The 21,649-nt window shown below is 43.9% G+C and overlaps 1 protein-coding gene across 5 annotated transcripts in view; it reads right to left on the bottom strand.

Annotated features, from left to right (window-relative positions):
• unc5cb (unc-5 netrin receptor Cb) overlaps positions 1 to 21,649 on the bottom strand; it is a 96,778-nt gene that overhangs the window by 41,333 nt on the left and 33,796 nt on the right. For 3 of the 5 annotated variants that reach the window (XM_028980940.1, XM_028980941.1, XM_028980944.1), the window contains exons 2-3: positions 9,082 to 9,312; positions 3,302 to 3,445 (exon numbers count right to left, since the gene is read on the bottom strand). In XM_028980940.1, coding sequence (XP_028836773.1) covers positions 3,302 to 3,445; positions 9,082 to 9,312 — 375 coding nt within the window. Of the gene's footprint in view, positions 1 to 3,301; positions 3,446 to 9,081; positions 9,313 to 12,138; positions 12,321 to 19,764; positions 19,860 to 21,649 lie in introns of those variants that run through there. The other 2 variants (XM_028980945.1, XM_028980943.1) reach the window with 2 other exon arrangements.

Below are 21,649 nucleotides of genomic sequence, written 5' to 3'. Positions count from 1 at the left end.
TTCAGGAAGATGCTCAGACACCTCAAGGCAGCAAAAGTGTTTAGATGTTGCCAGCTGGGGACTGTGCTCGAGCCATTACAGTAATAACACTCGCCAAGCTCCACTTTAAGCCGCAAACGTGTCTTTATGAGTCAGCACTCGAGCCACCTCATGACTGGCAGTTTAAACAACTCACTCCCATTACCAGCATTCTCATTCCATTACGGACTCCCTCCTCTCCGGAGAGCGCTACTGCTCCATGTGGGTGGGATTAATTGCTTGTGTTCCAACACATGTGAGTGTGAAATCAAACACAGCTTTTCTTGTTGTTCTATTCTCAGGTTAAGAAGTTAAGAAGTTTTAGTTTCCTAGATTTGACCCTTTAGTTTCAGTCACTCTGGTTGTCCTTGTGTTGCAATGTCTTTTCAGTGAGAGTCCAGCTCCTGTTTAAGGCTGAATTAAGTAGAAATAAATGTCATAAATAAATAAGGCCAAACGTTTAAAAACCAACAGGTATATAAATTATGTGCTGATTTGTCAAAACGGTGTTAGAAGAAAATATTTAAAATACTTAAAAACAACTGGCCGATTGTAAATATCTTATATACTATATATATTAGTCTGTAGTAACACTTTATTAAGCCACTGAGTAATAATGAATCTTGAAAAAAAAAGTGTCTTTTAGTACAACAGAATCTGGCATATCGTACAACTGAAAAAACTTTAATAACATGTTAGTTCCAATATTAATCAATGCTGAGTAAACCACCTTTATTGTGAATGATTACTCAGCAAGAAATAAGACAGACCACCAGACTACATGCTCTGTGCAGACTGTGCACGCACATTTACAAAGATGCACAGGACTGATCTCACATATAAAAAAGAGGGGATGAGACACACATTCCGGTGGTGGCCCCTATTTTTGGTGGGGTTCAAACTAATATGCTTCTTCCCAGTGTAATGGAAAGCGGTGTGGGTGACTTTCCTAGGGCAATGTGATGACCCGGCTGGAGTGGGTGTGGGTTGAGTGAAACATTACTCTCCATCAGCAGGCGGTGAGTTTGTCTGAGGCTATGACCAGTTACTGAATTTGGCCTTTTCTACCCATTTGCTCAGCCGTTCTCCAAATAAAAATGAGACGTGTATGAATGACCCTCTTCTACGCCATTTTCCAAATGGCTCTGCCTGAAAATTGCTACTTGAATGTGACAAAAAAGTTTACTTTACATAACTAATGTAGTGTGCAGAAAGCACAGCACTGTAATTAAAACAAACCTCAAATATCCATTTCGGGGCTCGGGTCAGGATAGGCTCAGCTTTCAGCCCACTTGTGTCTTCATCAGCCTCCTTCAGGGAATGAAATCATAGCTCGGAGGCACAGAGGAAGTGTGTTTATTCCCAGGAAGGTCTAGATGAAAACATCCAGGGCCACCCTGTAACTGGAAGTGTCGTTCCCAGCGCTTTGCCAGGGTTGTTGATTTGCCTCCTCATTAAACTGAAGGTGGTTTGGAGGAGCCCAGGGCTGAGAATGTGAGTGGCAATCAAGGCCAAAAGTATAAGTGGCCGCAAATGTGATTGAGAGCACAACTGTGATTGTGAGTGTGGCTGCCACTGTCAGTAGCAATTACAGCCAATTAGAGTTTGGCTTTGACGCTGTCCCATGTTCCTACACATGCAAACTTTGCCACTAATGGCCCTTCATAAGAAGACACTGTCATCACCACGGACCTGGCTTTTTTTCTACAGGGCACAAACACACACTTTACAAAGCAATTACATTAAGGGGAGAGTTTGGGTACCTGCCATTAGCTGTTTCAGCTGAATAAGGGAACGACCCTGGTCCGCTGGTTTATTACACTGCCGAACGTGAGGAATGTGCAACATATAAACTTCACCTCACTAAAATAAGCATTCGTCACTATTCATTCTTTCTCGGAGAACATGCGCTGTGTGATCTTGTTTAACAGAAAGATGACATTTATGTGTCACTTCCCAATGTAGTCACTCGTCACAGTGTCACGCTGGTTTGACATGGCGAGGCAGTAGATCTGGAACGATGGCTGGATATGGCGAGGAAGAAGGACGCATACGCACGACGTCACTAATCAGGGGTTTAATACAGGGTGAACAGATATCGGACCGGATCATGACACACAGCAGCCCAGTGTAGTAAACTTACATGAATAAAAGGAACATTTAACAAGGGGTGACCAAGCCATTTGTACAGAATAAGAGGGCTCGTGTGACTCATGAGACAAAGGAATGCGGCTTGTCCTCTTAATAGGACATTTTTTGGCTGAGTGTGTCTCAGGCTGCCACACCCTCTGCTTTACACCAGCTCCAACCCCATTCTTATCTGGCAAGGGCTACAGTGGATGTGGCTCGCAGTTGTAGCACAAATCACCTCACTGCAGACGGAGGACGTGGCCCGTTTACAGGCCGGTGGTTTACAGCGTTAGCGTTAATCACCGCCATACAACGGCAAAAGCAGTGTTTATTTATCACTCCAGAGTTGCAGTGAGGCTGATTAAAATGTCTGTCAGCAGCAGAAAAGAAACAAACTCTGACTTTCCATTAGTCTCCAGGGTACCCATATAATTCACCTGTCGAGGGTGGGGGTGTTGAGGAGGAGGAGGGGAATTACTGAGGGAAGAGCTGCGATAGCAGGCTGTTGATCAGAGGAAATTAAATTGAGAGAGAGAGAGAAATAAAGCACTCACACGTACACACACACACCCACAGTTGGAGAATAAGTAAAGAATTGTGCTGATTGGCTGGCCCCTTAGGAAATTAAAAAACACCTACATGGCTTACAACGTATTTACTCCCTCAAAAGTGTGGAACATCGCAACCACAATGGGCTAAACAGGTTTTTCAAATGATTTCCTCTCTCTTGGGCCCACAAGAGGACCAACGGACAACTCTGTCCAGGAACCATTCTGTTGATTAGAACCAAGGTTTACCTTACTGCACTTCACTTCTAAATTAGATGATGGGAAAGTGTGCATAGTATTGTCATTCTGCAGTGTAAAATACAAATGTGTGTTTGGGGGTGGACTTGAGAAACTACTTGATTATTTGTCATATGGTTTTCATGTTAATTTATTATCATATTTCATATTCCCAATTAGAATAAGCACTTGAGACTAAAAGGTTCTACTACTGTCGATGCCAGATATCACAGAGGTCTAACAGAGTCTATAGACTTTTGAAGGTATCAAGACTGATGTGGTGGTAAAAGGAGGATCTACTCATTAGCTGTGATTTATGGATATATTGTGTATATTTGCGTGTGTAAGGCTGAATAGCTTAAACTCACAGGCAATGCGCACATGGGCCTTGCGGCTCTTTGTGGTCCCAGCAGAGCTCCAGGCCACACACTGGCACCAGAAGTCCTCCAAACCGAAAAGCTCTTCCACCTGCTGGCGTGTGATCTCAATACTGGCCTCCCGCACCACCAGACCTGGGAGGATGAGGGAAATAAACATGTGAAAAAACAGCACAAATACAGAATTTTGCAGACATAAACAGAGCACAACACTGCAGCAGATGGGAGTGAAAATCTGTTTCCGACAGTGAAGGTCAGTGAAACTGCTGATATTCTCTTGGGAAATTTTTATTTCTTGCCTTCAATTTTCTATCATAAGTACATTTCTTTTCTAAATGCTCTGCTGATGATGTTTTGAGCAAGCAAGAGCAAGTGATTGATTAATGTAGCCTTGATGGCCAGTGTGTCTGCATCATGAACCTGATTTGATCAAATGTCTTGTACATCACTTGATAAAACAACAAAAAAAATTATTTCTATTTCTATCTTATTGTGAAACTTTTGTCTTCTGGTAAATGTGCCAGCGCAAAAGTAGTCTCCAAGCGAACTACAATCCTTTACCAAGGGACTGTTCCATCTTATATAACATTAAAAGCTTCATATTAATATTATTAATCTCATTATTAAAATTTATTATCATCCCTCCTTCCAAACAATTATCTAACCTTTCCAACTCATCTTTAAGAAAACACAGCCTACAGAGTTCCTGTGTTACTGTAATGCAGCACTTTGGCTGGTGTTCCACTGCCTCCAGATGGACTGAGCCTTTTGGGGCCTTTGGAACCGGATTTGGAGCTTCATGGTGACCAAAATCCTATTTGCTAACTCCTCTTATTATTGTTCATCGGGATCTCAGTCTCTGAACAACAGAGCGCACCCACAGCAAGCCCTCAGCTTGGATTACCGTACCAAGGAACAGAGGCGGCCCTTGCCCATTTATCCTATCAGTCATTCCTGACAGAATTAAGACAGCGGCGTTGGTGTCTTTATTTAGGAAAAAGACAATATCAGTCAGATCTGACCACCTAATCATGATCATGCTGAAAACCTGCCTCTCCTTTGATCTGTGTGTTGTCTGAATGGTGATGCTTTGTACATGTGCATTTTACAGAACGGTGTGTGTGTGAATGCTTGGTGTTGTTTGCAAGGGTTTGGTGAGTGAAATGTGCAAGATCACTGGCCCTGGAGGTGGCCTGCAGCCAAGTCTTCCGATCGGAGCTAAAGGGAAGTAAAGGGAATGGACAGGAAAGGGAGACAAGAAGTAGAAGGAGGGAGGAAATCGTAGGCGTGGAGCCGTAATAATCCTTCATGCACACAGCCCTCTGCGCTCACCTCGTAGGTGTGTGTTCTCTGAAGGAAGAAACACTGCAGATGCTGGGTGTAAATAACACACACCCCTCCCCACCTCTGCAGCCCCACATGAGGAAAGGGGGGGCGGAACAGGTGAGCAGGTCACCAATCGACAGCACAGAGTCCTAGGTCAGATCCAGTTCACAGTTGACTTGTTTTTTGCAGTGGCCAGCAGATTAGAGTGGAGGCAGAAACCCACCGGGATCCTCAGAGATCCGCATATCTAAATTACCAGGAAATATAGAGCACTGTTCTATTTGTTGGGCGCTTTGTGACAATGTACATTGTAAAAAGGGCATATAAATTACTTTATATACAATACACAATTTACACTTCCATGAAAGAAAAAGAAGAGTTTTTTTTTCACACTCAGCTATTCTAGAGCTAAACCCCAAATAATACTAGCTCCTCAGATACAGTACAGGCCAAAAGTTCATCTTTTTTTTAAGTACATAACTCCACGTGTGTTCATTCATAGATTTGATGCCTTCAGTCATCTACCAATGTAAATGGCCATGAAAATAAAGAAAACACATTGAATGAGAAGGTGTGTCTAAACTTTTGGCCTGTACTTTATATAGATACACAGAGTCATGCACTTCTACACAAACCCCTTTACACACACTCACAAGTCTTTTACACACAAACACGGTCAATGACCTTGTTCATAATCTAGTGTCGCTATTAATATTTAAAGCTGTGATTTCCCCCACTGTGTTCTCTTGCCAGCATTATAGAAACGTAAAAAATGAATATGAGTTGCCTGTAAATCAGTGGGATGTGAAGGTGTGTCAGCGCCTGTGTGAATGTGCGTGCATTTCAGGAAGCTGGAAGGGCAAACCGGAGCTGTCGTCATGGCTCCATCTTACAGCTCCTTACATCATGCCATGCCTGGCTGAGTGTTTTACACTTTTAGACCCACTCAGACACACTCATTTAGGTCACCGTGGTCCTAAAGACAGCACTTCCTGACGTGATTAAGGGCTGGTCCAGCACATTAGTCCTGCGCAGTGCACAGTGGCCAGTAAATTACCCTATTCAGTCCGTCCGACCAGCCATTCGGAGTGATTCATTATTAATGGCACCATACTCGTTATCTTAAGCTTTATTATTGATTAGTGTCACTCAGACGGATGAGTAACACTTGACTCCCTAAATACAGAGAATCAGAGTTACAGAGTTGTAGCTCGGACACACACACACCAGTAGCATAGCTACATATGATTAATCAGGGCTCATTTGTACGAATCAATGGCCCAGATCACAGGATGTAAATAGCGACAGTCCTCAGCACTCGGATCTTTGCCAAAAACTCTGGCGGAGCCTGGGAGCGTCTGTTCATGAACAAAGACCCTGCGACACAACCACTATTTACACATTTCTTTCTGCCTCGAAAATATCAAATCACTAAATATTTTTCCTACAGAGCGAAAATTCTCATTAGGTGTCCCTAAATCCATAAATCCATCAATGTGGTCACAATACCAGTACTAAATGTATTTAAAAAATATCATAATATATTTTGTCATATTGCACAGCACCAAATTAATCCTACAACGAGCTGCCTGCTTTCAGAATGCCTGGAACACATGGATGCAGTTATGCAAATGAACTAAATTCAACTCCCCTGCAAAATACCAATTAGTAGCCAAATCAGTAGCACTAAAGTTTAGATAAAAAGCTCTGCAACAATGTACATATACAATATACAAGCATAACTGAAAGCTGTAATTATTCAACATTTTACAACGTTTAATATTGAGATCTAATATGGAGCAATAACAAGCATCAAAGATGCGCCAGTGTGGAGGAAGCTCTGGCAGAGTTTTAAAGAACAGATCAATAATAAAAGATGAGTAGGTGTTGCTTCTCACAGGCAGTGAGTTGGCTTCCAAAGCAGCCCGTTTACTCAGAGCTAATGATGTTGTTGTTGCCTCTGCACAAGCCCGAGTCTCTGCGTGTTTACTTGGGCAGCGGGCACAGGAGCGGACACCCCTCCACAGCGGGGCGGCTGCAACTAAGAACACTTAGAACCGGCCTGCACCGGCCGCAAAAGGCCAACCAGACGATTCACTGAACCCTGACAACGCTGACCTACAGATGGAGAGAGAGAGAGAGCGAGAATAAGAGCGAGTGGGCAGTGCGAGGGCGTGTAAGATTGTGTTTCCCAAGGCTTCAGCTGCTATTGACCAGGCCAGTCCTTCTCACTGTGTCTCTTTTCTGTCAATCAGTTGAAATTAGAGCGGAGACAAGGGAGCAGCTTATGGCCAAAACAAAAGAGGACTGCTGCACAGAGCAGGAGTGTGTGCATAGGTGTGTGTGTGTGTGTGTGTGTGTGTGTGTGTGTTTGAGGGAGACAGAAAAGGAATGGGCATTTGCGTGTACAAGTGAAAATGCTTAAAAACTGTCCCTTTAAACACTTGTCACATATATTGTCACACGACGATAATCATATGACAGCTTAGTTACACAACATTTATAATGCATGTGCTGGACAGTTGAAATTAAAATAGGCCCTTACAATTATATAAATAATGAATATTGTGCATGTGTATGTGTGATTTCTAAAGAGACAGAAAAACGTATTTGCATTTCTGCATTAAAGGTTTTTTTGTAGTTTTTGTTAGACATGTATGGTTCATATGATATTCAGTATATTATTGGCTTTTACAAATATGGAAATAATAAATAATGTGTGTGAGTGTGTGTGTGTGTGTGTATGTTTGTGTGTGTTTGTGTGTGTGTGTATGTTTATGTGTGTGTGTGTGTGTGTGTGTGTGTGTGTATGTGTGTGTGAGTTTATCAACATAATTACAGAAGAAAACAGATGAAAATACAATTCCTGGCCACTATGAATGCACAGTGTCTCACTCCACACAGCTGCAGCAGCGCGACGGGATAAAAAACATGAAGCTCCACGCACCAAACGTCACACAAGATCCGGCGCACTGGAGAAAATATGAGGCCTTTTGAGTGAATCCCCAGGGACTGACTCAAAGGGAAATATCCACTATCCACTTTTAAAAAGTCTGCTGTTGGGTATATGAGCAGCTACAGTAAACAATAACACTTTTAATGCATAATGAGATGAGCAGAGACTTACTTCAGCCTCTCTCCTGTTGAGAAAGTGTCTGTTTTTTGAAGATGGAAAAAGAGTATAAAAAAGAGGACAAAAACAAAAGACTGCGTATGTGTGTGTGTGTGTGAGTGTAAACCAAGCACTACTCAGGCCTGAATGGCTTCATAGAGCATGATGTTATTCAGAAAAGAATATTCTCCCCTCAGGGCACAGGGACTATTACAGACAAAAGCTCTGATTGGCTCCATTCAAGCAGCTTGAGTGGAAAAGTGAGTTTTCCCTGCAGTCCACAGGTTGGAATCACTCTTGTCTGCACAGAAAAAAGCATCTACAATTCCTGCCTTCCCAGTAGAGCCGTCTGGCCTACTACTGAAGTTGTGAAATATTGCATAAATAAACATGACAATGTGGCAAATGGAAAGAAAGGGTTATCTGAGAAGGGAATAAAGGAAACAAAGGTTGATGTACGGGGGCGAAATAAATCCAGCTTTCATATTTTATGTTATTTATTTTGCTCCTATGTCTAAATACATGTATTTTATTAGGAAGGTTGTCAAACAAAAACACATTTTTTTTGTTTTCTTCCTGTCTGTAAGTGAATAATTTCCATTTTATTTTCTGTCATTGTTTTATTCAATAAATGACCAGATTATCTCCCTGTCACTCCCAGTCAGAGCCTCTTTACGACATCTGTCTCTTCCATAGTTTTAAATATGTATTATGGCAAGACTATTCTCTTACTGTACATCTGATAGCACCTGACATTTACTTCAGTGATATTGTACGAGTGAAACTGTATTTAACATAATTCTGACAGACAGAGCGACAGAGCAAACAAGAATAAGAGAGACCGACAGAAAAAAGAGACAGAAAAAAAAACAGATAAAGGGTGAGATCCCGTGCTCCCTGGCCACTGTCACACTGTGTGTCCTTTCACGTCATGCGCTTGTGTTGTGCCGTGTGGTCCCATGAGTGTTTGTTAGTGCTGGGTCTGTGTCTGAAGCGTCTGTCAGACAAAAGGACGCAGCGTCCAACCTCAACCTCACAGCTCCTCCTCATTAACAACATCCCAGGACACACACAGACCTATACACAGAAACAGCAACAGCAACAACAACAACAAAAAAAAAACCTCAGGTCAGGACGCAGAGTCACACACTGTTACTGTGGCCCTCAGAGTTTAACAAGAAGTGGGGTGAAGAAAGACTAAAAAGGAATAATTCATCAGTTACATTTTTGGGAGTCTTGTGGAGTAGCCGGAAGGGGCTGAAGCATGTTGTGTGCGCTCCCCTCATATTTTACTCTGCCAGATTCTCTGTGTTTGTTTTCCTCCCCCACTCACCCGACGTCTCATCCACCCTCTCCTCCACTGTGTGCTCCTTCTGGTGGACCCACTCGCTGTTGCACTTGAAGTAGATCTGCGTGGCTGGTGTCGCTTTGCAGTACAAGTTCACCGGCTTGTTCTTCACAATGTATGCCTCCTCCGGCTCCATTAGAAAGCTCGGGAGGGGCTCAGGTGGGTCTGATGGGAACGTCTCAGGCAGCTCCCCAAGACCCATGTAGTCATCATCCACTGTGGAGAAAGAAAGAGAGGTGGTGAACATCCAGAGCACCCACACTAAACCAACTTTTAAATATAGAATTATGAGTAATTATGGAAAAGGACTGATGGAAACCAGTGACACAAAAAAAACAAAAACAAAAGCAAGCGTGTCCTTCCTGAGTCACAGTCGCTGAAAACCATGTGTAATGACTTTCATTCTATAGATCATAACCCAACACCTATTTCAAACTTTGGTGATGCAGTATGACCAGCAAAATATCCATCTAGACCTAGGACTATGGAATCTGTTATTTTGACTTGTGGTGGGCCCAGCACTGTAATATAGCACTGCGGACCCCAAGGCCAAAGCACTAGGAGCTACGTTGAAAACAACACGTTACTGGTGGTGAGTTACTGGGCAATTTTTGTCAATATGGCTGCATCGGCAAACAATGAACCTGGTTACATTAATTTAGGAACAGATGAAATGTGTCTACTCTAAATACTCCAGTGTTGGCTGGTGGTCATGGGACATTTTAAATGTACGACTGTGATACATTAAATTGGTCAAATTCTACTGGTCAAGTCTTCATTTAAATGTCCCTTCCATCATTGCCACCTTATTTACATGGACCTCCCAACACTGCACTTATTTGCAGGGAATTCTCCCAGCATTCCCAGTGTTGGGCAGGGCACAGTGTAGACATTACTAACCCATCTGTCCTCATTTGCATATTTTCCAAGTTTACATGACGTTAAGCTGAAACTTTCAGTTTGAATCCCTTTTTAACCATAGGTTTTTGAATTACACCACAGCTTTTTCTTCAGCAGATGCCTCACCTCCCTTATAATTAAACTTCTCTTTCATCAAGGTGACTCTCAGGCAGCACCCCAGCCTCCGGTCTCACACACACACCAGATACACACCTATTTTTACCTCAGCCTCGGTTCACGGGGCACAGCCCAGCTGAAGGAGAAAACGAACAAAGCGAAACAAAACCCCCATAAATGCACCATCCTGAATTTGAAACTTCTCTCTCCAGCAGCTCTTCTTCTCCTGCACAATGGCAAGACAAGCAAAGACCCATTTCTTACATCTAAAATGACTATTCTTAACACCAGCCGGCTGGCATCAATTATTTACACCAAGACATTAAAGACCCAGCGGAGCTCCTGCAACGACAAAGAGGTCGAGACTTGGATCTGAGGTTCCTCTTCATTCAAACACCCTCACAGCATCCTGACTCTGCAATATATTTCAATCTGGACTGGACGGCAAAACATTTTCAAAGATTTCCACTATATGGGGTCAGTGGGGTTGCCTGATGCAAACACCACATAGAATTACAAAATTTCTATGTATTCAAAATGGGAACAATATTAATAAAAATCCCCTTTTACATTTACTAGTTTCCAACGAAGTGATGTTCGGATATGTCCTGTTATAACGTTTTGGGTGGTATCCACAAAACATATGTGGCATAAAACTCTAACAAATTTCCGGAGAACCAGGCAGCGTTATGTGGCATTAAATAAAATTTGGGGACAGCTTTCTAAGAGCATCTTTAGTTGAACTCAGAGACTCTCAGTCCTGTTCAGTTTCACCAATATTTGACATTGATTCATATTTCACACAACGCTCGATGGGAACTGTTTAATTATCATCAGAATCCGAGCAGTTAACCCCTGTATTTGTGGTGCTCATACCGTCCTCGAGTTTGTTAGGACCTTGGCAATCCTTCTGCCTTATTTCACTCCCTGTTGCCCCTGAGGTTGTGACCGGGGGAGGGTCTTTTGAAGCAGGGTGTGTAGGTGATGAGGTGAAGTTGTAATTATTAAGTCCCCCAGTCAGCTTTGGTCCAGGAGGGGCCGCTGGGGCCTGCTTTTCATCAGCGCCCGCTCCTAAATCACACGTCTTTCATCAGAACCCCTAATCTGCTCCTAATTGAAGAGCAGCAATAAGCCTGCCGTGGCCTCTGACCCCGACAGCCCCACAGGTGTGCACCTAAAGTGAGTTTGGAATTACAGACCATACCAGTGCATAAGTTCCCTTTTTTCATGTGATTTCATGAGGGCTTAATTCATCAGAAAGGAACATCTGCAGAGAATCTGTGCAGAAAATGAGATGCGAATGTAAAATAATCAATCAACCCTCCCCCAACCTGCCAAAAAACGAGCGACGCCTGGAGAACAGAGCAGCACCAGGACACTATATTATACTCTGTCCTACTGCTGTTTTAACTATACCTCACTCATTCATTCATAATCCACCCACACACCAACTTACATTCTCACCTTTTCACCTGTCAGTTTTTTCACTTTGTCAGCAGTGCTGAGTGATGTTCAGCAGATATTATTCATCTAACGCGCCCCCCCCCCCCAACAAATGGGATCCAGCCACCCATTTACTGGGCTGCAAAAGGAAAGTAAAAATCCCTTTAATCAGGAGTAGATTCTCAAATTTCTGTAGCAATACCCTCTCGCCTAAGCGCCTTCTTCTTTTCAAAGTAAAAGTCTCTATTACATTAGACCCCGTCCTGTGACTGGTGCCCCATCAGTCTTGCAGAGGCCTGGACCTTGACCCAGAATCAGCCTTATAAAACCCAGGAAACTCATTACACTGTTGCCTCCCCCCTTTTCTGTGTCTCTCTATCTGCTTCTGCATCTCGCTGTGGGGCTGAAAGATCAGACAGAGGCATGAAAGGAATCGGCTCGCCTCCCCTGCATGCACGCTAGACTTCATCAACTTCCACAGCCTGAGAAATAATAAATAAATAGGAATAAAGAGAGATCTCCAGTGGAAATCTCTCTCCAACTGGAAAAACATGACAAAAATGCCCCCACCCCGGAACTCACAGCTGCGCTGCTCTTGCCAAAAGACAGGAAACTCCATGAGCTCCTCACTAGTTTACTAAGCAGCGTGTGGCACGTCTCACTTCATGCACTTTTACGTCTCGCCAGACCGCATTTTTCAGGTTTCTTATCAGTGCATCAGAGTCTCTACTGCAGAACGAGCTGCATTAAGCAGGCAGCAGGAATCCAGCGGGATAATGTTACCGCTCTCCGGAGAGAGGGAGAGTAAATGCCACCCCCCACGGCATTGTGGGATTTGGCAGCAGGGCAATGAGGGGGCCACCGTATCGACGTGTCCAGGGTGGGGGCTCTGGGACGACATTTGAGCCAGGGGCTCTTATCAGAAATGCCCATCTGTAACCACACCTCTAGCGTGGCCCGTTAGTGCAGGACGCCGATTTTTTGGAGAATGTGAAGCAGGACATGGGGGGTGGAGTGGATTTTGGTCTGGCAATATATATCACGGCGGAGGGACCTGAACAGCTAAATGGAGCATTTAACTCCCGAAGAATTACATTTCACATTTTCTACCACAGTGTCATCTGCACTAATGATGGCTTTCTCTTATTTAGGTTTCCTGTCGTTTTTTTCTCCCCAATTTATTATAACCCGAAACGCTATTAATAGCTTCCTCATTACATTTCATTAAAATCTGAAGCAGCAGCGCCACTGCTGTGATTTATATCTGAATACAGAAGAGGAAATTAGTGATGAGCCCTCATGTGCATTAACACAATGTTTATGCAGCCTCGTGGACAAAATCACATTAATAAATTAGAATTCACCCGAAAAAGTTGCACAAGTAAATGAAATTCATAAAAAAAAACATTCATTATTGGAATGCATAATGAACAGAACCATGCAATGAAACTCTAATGATGGCCTTGTTTTTCTTGGTGACACAGCAGTTTGTCAGTGTCACCAAGCACGCCTGAGGAGGAGCAAGGCTTCTCCAAGCTCCTCAGACAGTTCGTGATGACCACTTCTGACCCCAGAGATTACAGTCTGCAGCTTCACGATCCGTTATTGGTCAGAGGCACCTTCCACATCAGCGCTTTGGCTCCCGCACCTGCTGATTCCAGGGCTTTAGTAAGAATCTGCTGAGGGTCGATTGGACCTTTGAATGGGTCGGTCATCTCACAGCTTTACACAGCAACTTGTCTCCAACCTTACAATCCAATGTGCTTAGATCAATGCGCAGGTACAACTATGACTTCTTGGAGAGTCCTCTTCAAAGCACTTGTACTTTAACCTACTTTTTATACCACACCCTTCACCCTGCAGACCAGAAAGGCCATGTGCACTTACAATTCACACAGTAGAACAGACTTATTTATGAAAAATTTAACCTGATATGGATTCTTGCCCAGGTGTGGGCTGGACAGAGCTCAACGTGAGTAGCGTGAAAAACACAAGAGGTCCCCTAAAATGAATCAGTACCTGCAGGGAAAACCGAACCACTATAGCACCTCTTCCTGTGCAGGGTTTTCAAGATTAAACACCACATTGGATGGCCAGTAGTTTCTTCCTGTCGTTTTCAAACTTGCATGAATGTCAAAATTGACAAAAAGAAAACAAGTTTTGACAAACAAGCTGCAACTTCAGACATTTTTGTACAAAAAACAGGCAATTAAGTAAGTAAGATAATATGTTTAAATGTTCTATGATAAATGTGTGTGATAAAACTGCATCAAGTACAAGATCTTGCAAGGTGAAGGCCATTTATTCTGAAAAGTCATTGAGCTGCTTCAAATAAATGCTGGATGAATAAATGAAGACTGCATGCACCTCTGTTTAAAAATGCCCACATTCTCCATACGGCTCTCACCAATCACCTGCACTGACTCCGCCCACATCTTGAAGCAAGGAATCCCCTTTTTTTATTTCATCTCATTCCACTAAGAAATAAGACCCACACACTCCTCCTACCCAGAGCAGCACTGCAATCCACTCTCTCAACCCCAAAGTTCAAGTCCACACGCGAACATGATTATCGTAGGAGGGGTCTGACTGATGACCTGGTAAAGAACCCGACTCACTTCTAACAGTCACAGTGAAATAAAACAAATGCATTATTCAAGCCAAATCTGCAGAGCCTGGAGCCTACGCTGCCCCACACACACCTTATCTAGCGCCGCATAAGTGATGTAATTGTGGAATTGAATCTGCAGAAATTGATTTATCCCAGCTCATGACGCAGGCGAGGCAGCGGTGGAAAACTGCCGGGGAGATAAGGTTGTGGAACGTGATAAATGGGGAATGGACATGTTCGGCATACACCTTTTGTCTTCTCCTCTCTCACTCTTCAGCTCTGTGTTCAGGTTGCTGGGCGGGGGGCAGCTGAGGGTCTCTCTCTGTCTCGACCGAGAGAAGTTTGTTGTTTGCGATTGCAAACTGGAGCTCGGGGATGAGATGCAGAGAATCGGAAAGTGGAAAGAGAAAGCAACAGCACAACAAACGAAGTGCGCGTTGGGCATGCAGCACCACATGAGCAAACAAAAATTCAATACAAAGACAGGAGTTGTCTGAAAAAAATCATTATCTCCTTGTGTAGTGCGCGGTGGAGATGCTCATCACGGCCCGGCTGCTCTCTAATGCACAACTGGAGAGACTGAAGACAGTGTTGAGGTTTCTCGAAGGGCAATAAACAGCAAATGCGCCCAACGCACATAGGTCTGACCGCTGGAAAAGAATGACAGCCAGTCAGAATGTTCAGACTGACCCGCTGGGCCATGCGAATGAAAGGGAACTTCATTCAGGGGACAACAGAGATTCCTCCAGTGTCTGGGATCCACTTTCTGAAATTGGCTTCCACAAGGCCGCGTGGCATTCACAACTTATTACTAATACGCCTCTGATATTCCAACTGCAGGAGAGAAATTAATTCCTTGGGTGCCATGGAAACAGAGCTGTGGCCTGTGTTGACGAATTCAGAAGGCAAAAAAGAGACAAAAGAAGAGTCGTGAAAAACACCCGGCAAAAGAAAAGCAGAGAAACAAGAGAGTTGTCCAAGTCTCACACACACACACACACACACACACACACACACACATATATAATAGTTCAAACAGATCACATGCATTTCTTCTTCTTCTTCCTGGTCAGAAATGCAGCCATAATTTCCAATGTTAAAATGTGGACGGAATTAAAATTTTTTTTTTGTTATTTCACACCAGTGCAGTTAAGCGCTGAACTGAACACTCTCCTGCCGTCTGGTGCAGGATGAAGAGCCATTCTGTTGCTTGATTGGAGAATGATGTTGCTACTTAAAGAGAGGCTCCATCAGGGCCGTGGCACAGAGAAAAACTGGGAAGATCAGTCGCTCCCCGGGGTGCAGTTGAACTGATGGGTGAACTGTCAAACGGCCCATTGTCCAAATTACCCAGCAAGCACAGTGTCGCCGCCCGGGACTAATTTACTGCACCCCGCCGCCATCACTCTCTCAGCTCCACGCGGACGGTGCTGCCCACTGCCGAGCACTCTCTCACACCCGAGACGCAGTGGCGTGTCGCCGTGCAAATTTACACCCAGGATCAGCTGATGGGGTTTAATCAATGCTTCAGCGCAGCGCAGGCGGAACAAAGAAGACAAAAACCGCCGGTTCCTCTTCTCAGCACATTTATTTACAGACATTTCATTCTGTTGGATTACTCCCATAAATAGCGTCAGCACAAATAAACATAGTCTAATTAATTTTTCATTAAAGAACACAGATTATCTTGCAATTATTGCATTGGGTGCAAAATATTTGAATGAGCTCTCAAGCATATGTGCTTCACTGGCAGTATTTTTACATTGACTGAATTCTGAATGCCTGAGGTCTGTAGAGTCACTGCTGCCTGTCAGGTAACGTCTAATGAAGATTTATTAAAGGAGAAAAATGTGTGTCTGTGCTGGAAAAACGAAACTAAGGGCTGGCAGGTCCAGGATTTGAGGGTTTTTTTTTTACAGTGTCACACAGAAACTCCTGTAAGGACATGACCCTGATTAGCCATGAGACGGCTGGGTCAATCTATAGTCAGTTGTACATGGCGAGAGGGCACATTGTGGGTTACCAACTAACAGATGCAATTTAAGAGGTTCACTGTCCTCACAAGCGTAAAAGTCACGGTTTTGGCTGGAAGAACAGAGTGCTGTAGATGCAGCCTCAGTCCCTCATGAAGGTCTTCAGAGGGCCGTCAGTCCCTGATGGATGCTTGGGTCTAATGAAGCTGGTGTTTGCTGCCCACAGCAGCAGCATGTCTACCATGTCCTGTCACATGTCAAGTCCCATCAGTCCCCGAGGTGGAGTGGGCACCGTGTCATTGGCTCCGGTGGGTGGAACAGAGTCCTGTCTGTGACCTCACACTGTGACCGTCAGCTAATTGGTAGGAGCAGCATGTAGACGGCATAGTTGGGATGACCACATGGAGGCTTTTTGAAAATCCTCCATCGACTGGACTTGCACTTTCAACCTCATTAGTCGGTTTTAAAGCCACAGTTTCTACACTGATTGTCATATGAGTAGAAACACAATCACAGAGGAGGTAAAGCATCATAAGGTCTGGAACAATTTGTATTCATACACTTTTTTCCAGACAGTTACAACGAGAACACTTTTAATATTTAAAAAGTGAAACATCCATGTCTATATTTGCTGAATTATTGTTCAGTTCGGCATATTGATTGTGCTTAAATTCTCACTGCATATATCCAGCTTTAATCAGATCATTTTGCTGTTTTTTTTTCTATAAAGGCGACTACAACGACTACAGTCATACTGAATCAGTCCCTCGGGATTTCACAATGACACAATCCTAACAACGTATTCATCCAACCCACGTGAATTCTGCACAGTATTTTCCACTTGAAGAAAAAGCTTAAAGAACAAGCATCGACTCAGTCCCCTGGTGCAGAACACCGAGCCGCAGAGTCACTTCTTTGCTTCTGGTTGTAAATCATATGTGTTTTACATTTTTTCTTGCAGATGTACACAGAACAGAAAACTTTATGGAAAGATAAAACTTGTCATGGATGGGCCCATGGATACTGAACTGAACTTTCAATATCAACTCATATAGTTCCGTTTTTAATTTTGCAAACAGTTACATCCATCTTTCTACTGAGACTGAAGTTCTCATTCTTCTGAGTGGAAATGAAACGTGCATTTTGAGTGTGTAAGGAGATGTTTCTGCTTCACTGAAGCTTCCATGTTTCCAACTAAACCACCAGGCTAATTAAAAGCATCTCCACTTCCACGCATTGTCTTCAGAGCTCCGTCTGATGCAAGCAGGAGGGCAAAAGTTTAAACCAAATTTGCAAATCAGGAGAGGCCTAAATATCAGAGAGAAAATGAACTCAGACCAACACACGCCCTCGTGAGCGCAGGCACACAGGAACACAGGAACACAGAGTTTATCAGCTGACATTGCACAAAGAGATCAGAACCGGCCATGGTTCTACACAGAACGGAGGGGGTGCGCCTCGACCCACCATTAAATATCCCCTTCAGTAAGGTCACTGTTGAACACGAGACTTACACCGGCAGCGCTGCACAGGGCCATAAAGGAGCCAACGCAGCACAATTACCATATCAGAGCCATCACGGTCCATTTGAGTCTCAAAGCAGGGCACAGGCGACGGGTTTCGCTTGGGTGCGTGTGTTCACACACACACACAGTGTCAATGGATCTGAGAGAAACTAAAAACTCTGTCTTGTCCCCAGTGCTCACATCCTGTCTGTCTGTCACCGAGGGCGGCTGTGCTTCAGAAACACCCAACGTCCCTACTCACTTTTACTCCTTCAGGAACAAGGGAAGCGTGAAAAGGCCAAACTACATTACCGCCCCCTACCATCTCTCCGCTTTCTCTCTCTATCGTTCCCTCTTTCTGTATCATTCATTATGCAGTCATGAAACAATCCTGTTTCTTCTGCATTTTAAAATGTTTATTCTTTGGAGGTATGTGAGGTATGTCAATTCTGTTATGTGCAGTAAATGTTTTAATGTTTTGAACTAATGCATGATTTCCACATTTGAACATATTATGCACGATTATTCTGTTTTAACTGCTTTGTTTGTATTATTAATATTATTATTATTATTATTATTGTCAGGTAAGATGTGAACCATTATAGACAGACAACTCACAGGCATTATAAACAATACATTTACACAATGCATTTTGCGTGTGTGTGTGAGAGAGAGAGAGAAAGAAAGAGAGAGTGAGAGTGAGTGTTACTCAGGCTCTGCTGAGATTCAGTTCCCTCTCAGCCCCCAGCTGCTGAAGTAGGTCAACCAGCCTAATGGAAGGGCAACAAGGGGCAAGTGCCTACCCCCCCTGAAATCCTGCATGCACACATACATGCTCATACACACACACACACACACACACACACACACTCTCTCCTCCATTACAGCAGCAGAGCCCTCAGAACAGCGAGGAACCCCACAGAGAAGGAGACCCCACAGACGGACACACATCACCAGACACAACACCAGTCCCCCAAGAGCTTTCTCTCTCATTCTTGTGAATGTTCACACACACAGACACACATTTTATAGGGACATGTAGTAATTACTGTGTAATTACAGTCTTTCCTAATCCTTTGCCACTTGTAATCAAATAATTGTGTATTTGTTTGCTTGTTTGTTTATTTCATTCCCAACATAATAAAAATACAAGACAACACACTTACATTAACATAGATTCATAGCACATAACACAGATTTCCTTTGTAGGAATTGTAGTCTATAGTAATCAAATTATGTCAGAAAGTTAAATCAGAGTTTAACCAAGATGCAGAGCCTAACTAATTCTGTGAGTTTGAGGGGAAATATAAATGCTACATTCCAACAACTGTCATCACACACAAACACACATGTTCACACACAGAGACCAGTCTCTGTACACCTAAAACCAGTGAAGCAGTGAACACACACAGCGCAGCCTCCTCTCGGGCTCCTTCTGACCTTCCCTGGCTTCCTCTGCTGGAACTGGATCCTGCCTGCTGCCGTCTCTCATGCATTAGTCATTAGGGGAGCTTGCGTCTTCGGCATGGCTCTGAACTACTCCTTAACACACACACACACACACATACACACTCTATCTGTCCTTCCCAAAGAGAAGTGAAAGACGAGTGACCTGGTTGAGCAGGAACAACCATACAGCACCATGCTTATCCAGAACACACTTCCCTCCTCATCCTCCTCTTCCAGCTGACACTTTCTAAGCTTTAATGACAACAAAGCGCTCGTCTTTCTCCCCCTGGGTGACGTTTGTTTGCAGATTTCCAATCTTTCATACAAATTATGAAACAACGGGGCCAATTTTCCCCACAGAGCAGACAAGCTGACTCCAGATTCTCTACTCACAGTCGCATCGGCAGCAGCCCCCTTCACTACTTCTTATTAAGAGTCCCTTGGTAAGAGCCGATCACATCCGGTCGGCCAATACACCTCCGATCCGGCCATTTTTCTTCATTTCCCCTCGCACACAGGATACTGTAATCAGCTCTTCAATAACGGCCTCCTCCCTGTCACCCATCACAGCGCACTTCCCAGAATGCCCTGATTCAGCCTGACAGCTGCCGTCACCGCGGCGTTCGTGGATGAAAAGATTTCCTCCCTGCTGCCGCTCGCTGTTCAATACCCAAATATTTGACTTCGCTGTGATCCGCAGCCCTTGATGACTTCTGTAAGGCTTTTCCGGCCGACTGATCTCTGCTTTCAAAGCGGGTGTCTGGAACCCACTCCCTGACGGCGCGGCGCTCGCGTGCCGTACACACACCACAAGGTGGAGAGAAGCTAATCAGAGGACCGACCTCATTATGTTACCAACCGACCACTGATTCCAGTTCTTTACATGAGGATACAGCAGTCAGTGTTGAAGTTACCAAAGAAACCATGGACACGTGGAACAGATTCAGAAGACATCCTTACCCAGAGTGACCTAGTATTTACAGGGACTGACACTCGGGGTTAAGCGTCTTGCTCAGAGACACAATGGTAGTAAGTGGGGTTTGAACCTGTGACTTTGTGGTCTTCTGTGTCACTGGTGAGTGTGTTACTTACTCGGCTCCTATCACCCTTTTCTTGATACCTCAAAATCAAAAACCTTTCAATATCAAAATCCTAAGAACAAAAGCGCACTTGCGTTATTTCTTTTTGGAACCATGTAAGGTCTGTGGGCACCGCGGGTTCTGGAGTTTCATTAGACGCCCACAAATACACATGGAAGGCAGCGGCTTATGCAACTTATGCAGCTGCAGTAAATGAGTCAGGTGTGGATGTTCTGGTACTTTCTGATCTATTTCACACAAAAAAACAAAAAAATGTTTGTAGGTTTCTGCATGTGTGAGGGCAGCTTTTTGTAATGTGTGTATAGTGTTTTTTCTCCAGTGTTTTTTCTTTTTTTCTCTCAGGCAGCCTGGTATCAGCCAGAAGACACCTGAGAAAGTCGGGAATCACATCTCGTGCTCTTCAGAACCACATGCAAGAAGCTTACCTTTAAGTGCCTTGATAACTCTTTTACTGTGGTGTAAATAAGGTACTGAGCATTGTTTAATTGTTTAGACATTTCTGGTATTTCTGATATTGTGACATCACTAAATTCACACGAGGTTACAATTTTTATTCTTCTTAGTCTTTTCTGATGACAGAAAAGCTTGCAAAATGTTTGAAGCAGCCAACGTTAACAAAAAATGTGTTAACAAATTAACTGAATGTGGATAAAGACCATTTGGGGAAGCTTTCATCAAAAGGTCTGACCCACAGGTCAGTGAACAGCTTGACATGAACCGCAAGAATCCTCACAAATTATAAAAAAAAAAAAAAAAAGAAGAACAAGAACAATCAAAAATCGGGGAGGCACAACAATGTCTCCCCACAGTGATGGACAGACGCCGAGCGATTCTGGCGCATTAAAAGATGAGAGGGGGTGGGGGCTTTTGGTTAGAAGTCGAGTCCCACTGAGCATCTGAGCGGCTCAGCAGCTCAGCATCCGCGCTCACCCAGAACCCAACAGACAGGCATGATTAATGACATCACGCTCTGCCTGGCTCTGCACTCAATACACCAAACATTATCATAACTTTTCAGCTCTAATCTCACCCAGGACCACAAAGCCGCAAGAAGATTTATACCTGATGTCCCCCTAAAAAAACCGCTGTAGCCTGCAATGACATATTTCTGCTTCTGGTCCCTTCTCCCCCTCTAACGAGAGCCCTAGAGTAGCGGTCATAATGAGGCTTCGGAGGATGAAGTTCAGAACAATCATCATCACGCGTCATTTCCTCATTTGTAATTTGATGTGAAATTGGCCAATATGTTTATCCACGCTTATAGATGTGCATTAGAGTCAGGGCCGTATTTCACTTTTATAGCTTCACGCACAATTATTGAGACCGTGATGCAGTCATTTCTTTCCTGCGCCCACCCCCCCCCCACCCCAGCCCACCCAGATCTGCTCACATGCCTGCTATTAAAAGCCATGCGGCACAGAGCATGTGGCGGGCTATGTAATTGAGTCGGCTCCT

The sequence above is a fragment of the Denticeps clupeoides genome, chromosome 5 (assembly GCF_900700375.1).
Source record: "Denticeps clupeoides chromosome 5, fDenClu1.1, whole genome shotgun sequence".
Classification (NCBI taxonomy): domain Eukaryota; kingdom Metazoa; phylum Chordata; class Actinopteri; order Clupeiformes; family Denticipitidae; genus Denticeps; species Denticeps clupeoides.
The sequence above is the reverse complement of the archived record's forward strand: the minus strand, read 5'-3'. Positions and strand labels throughout refer to the sequence as shown.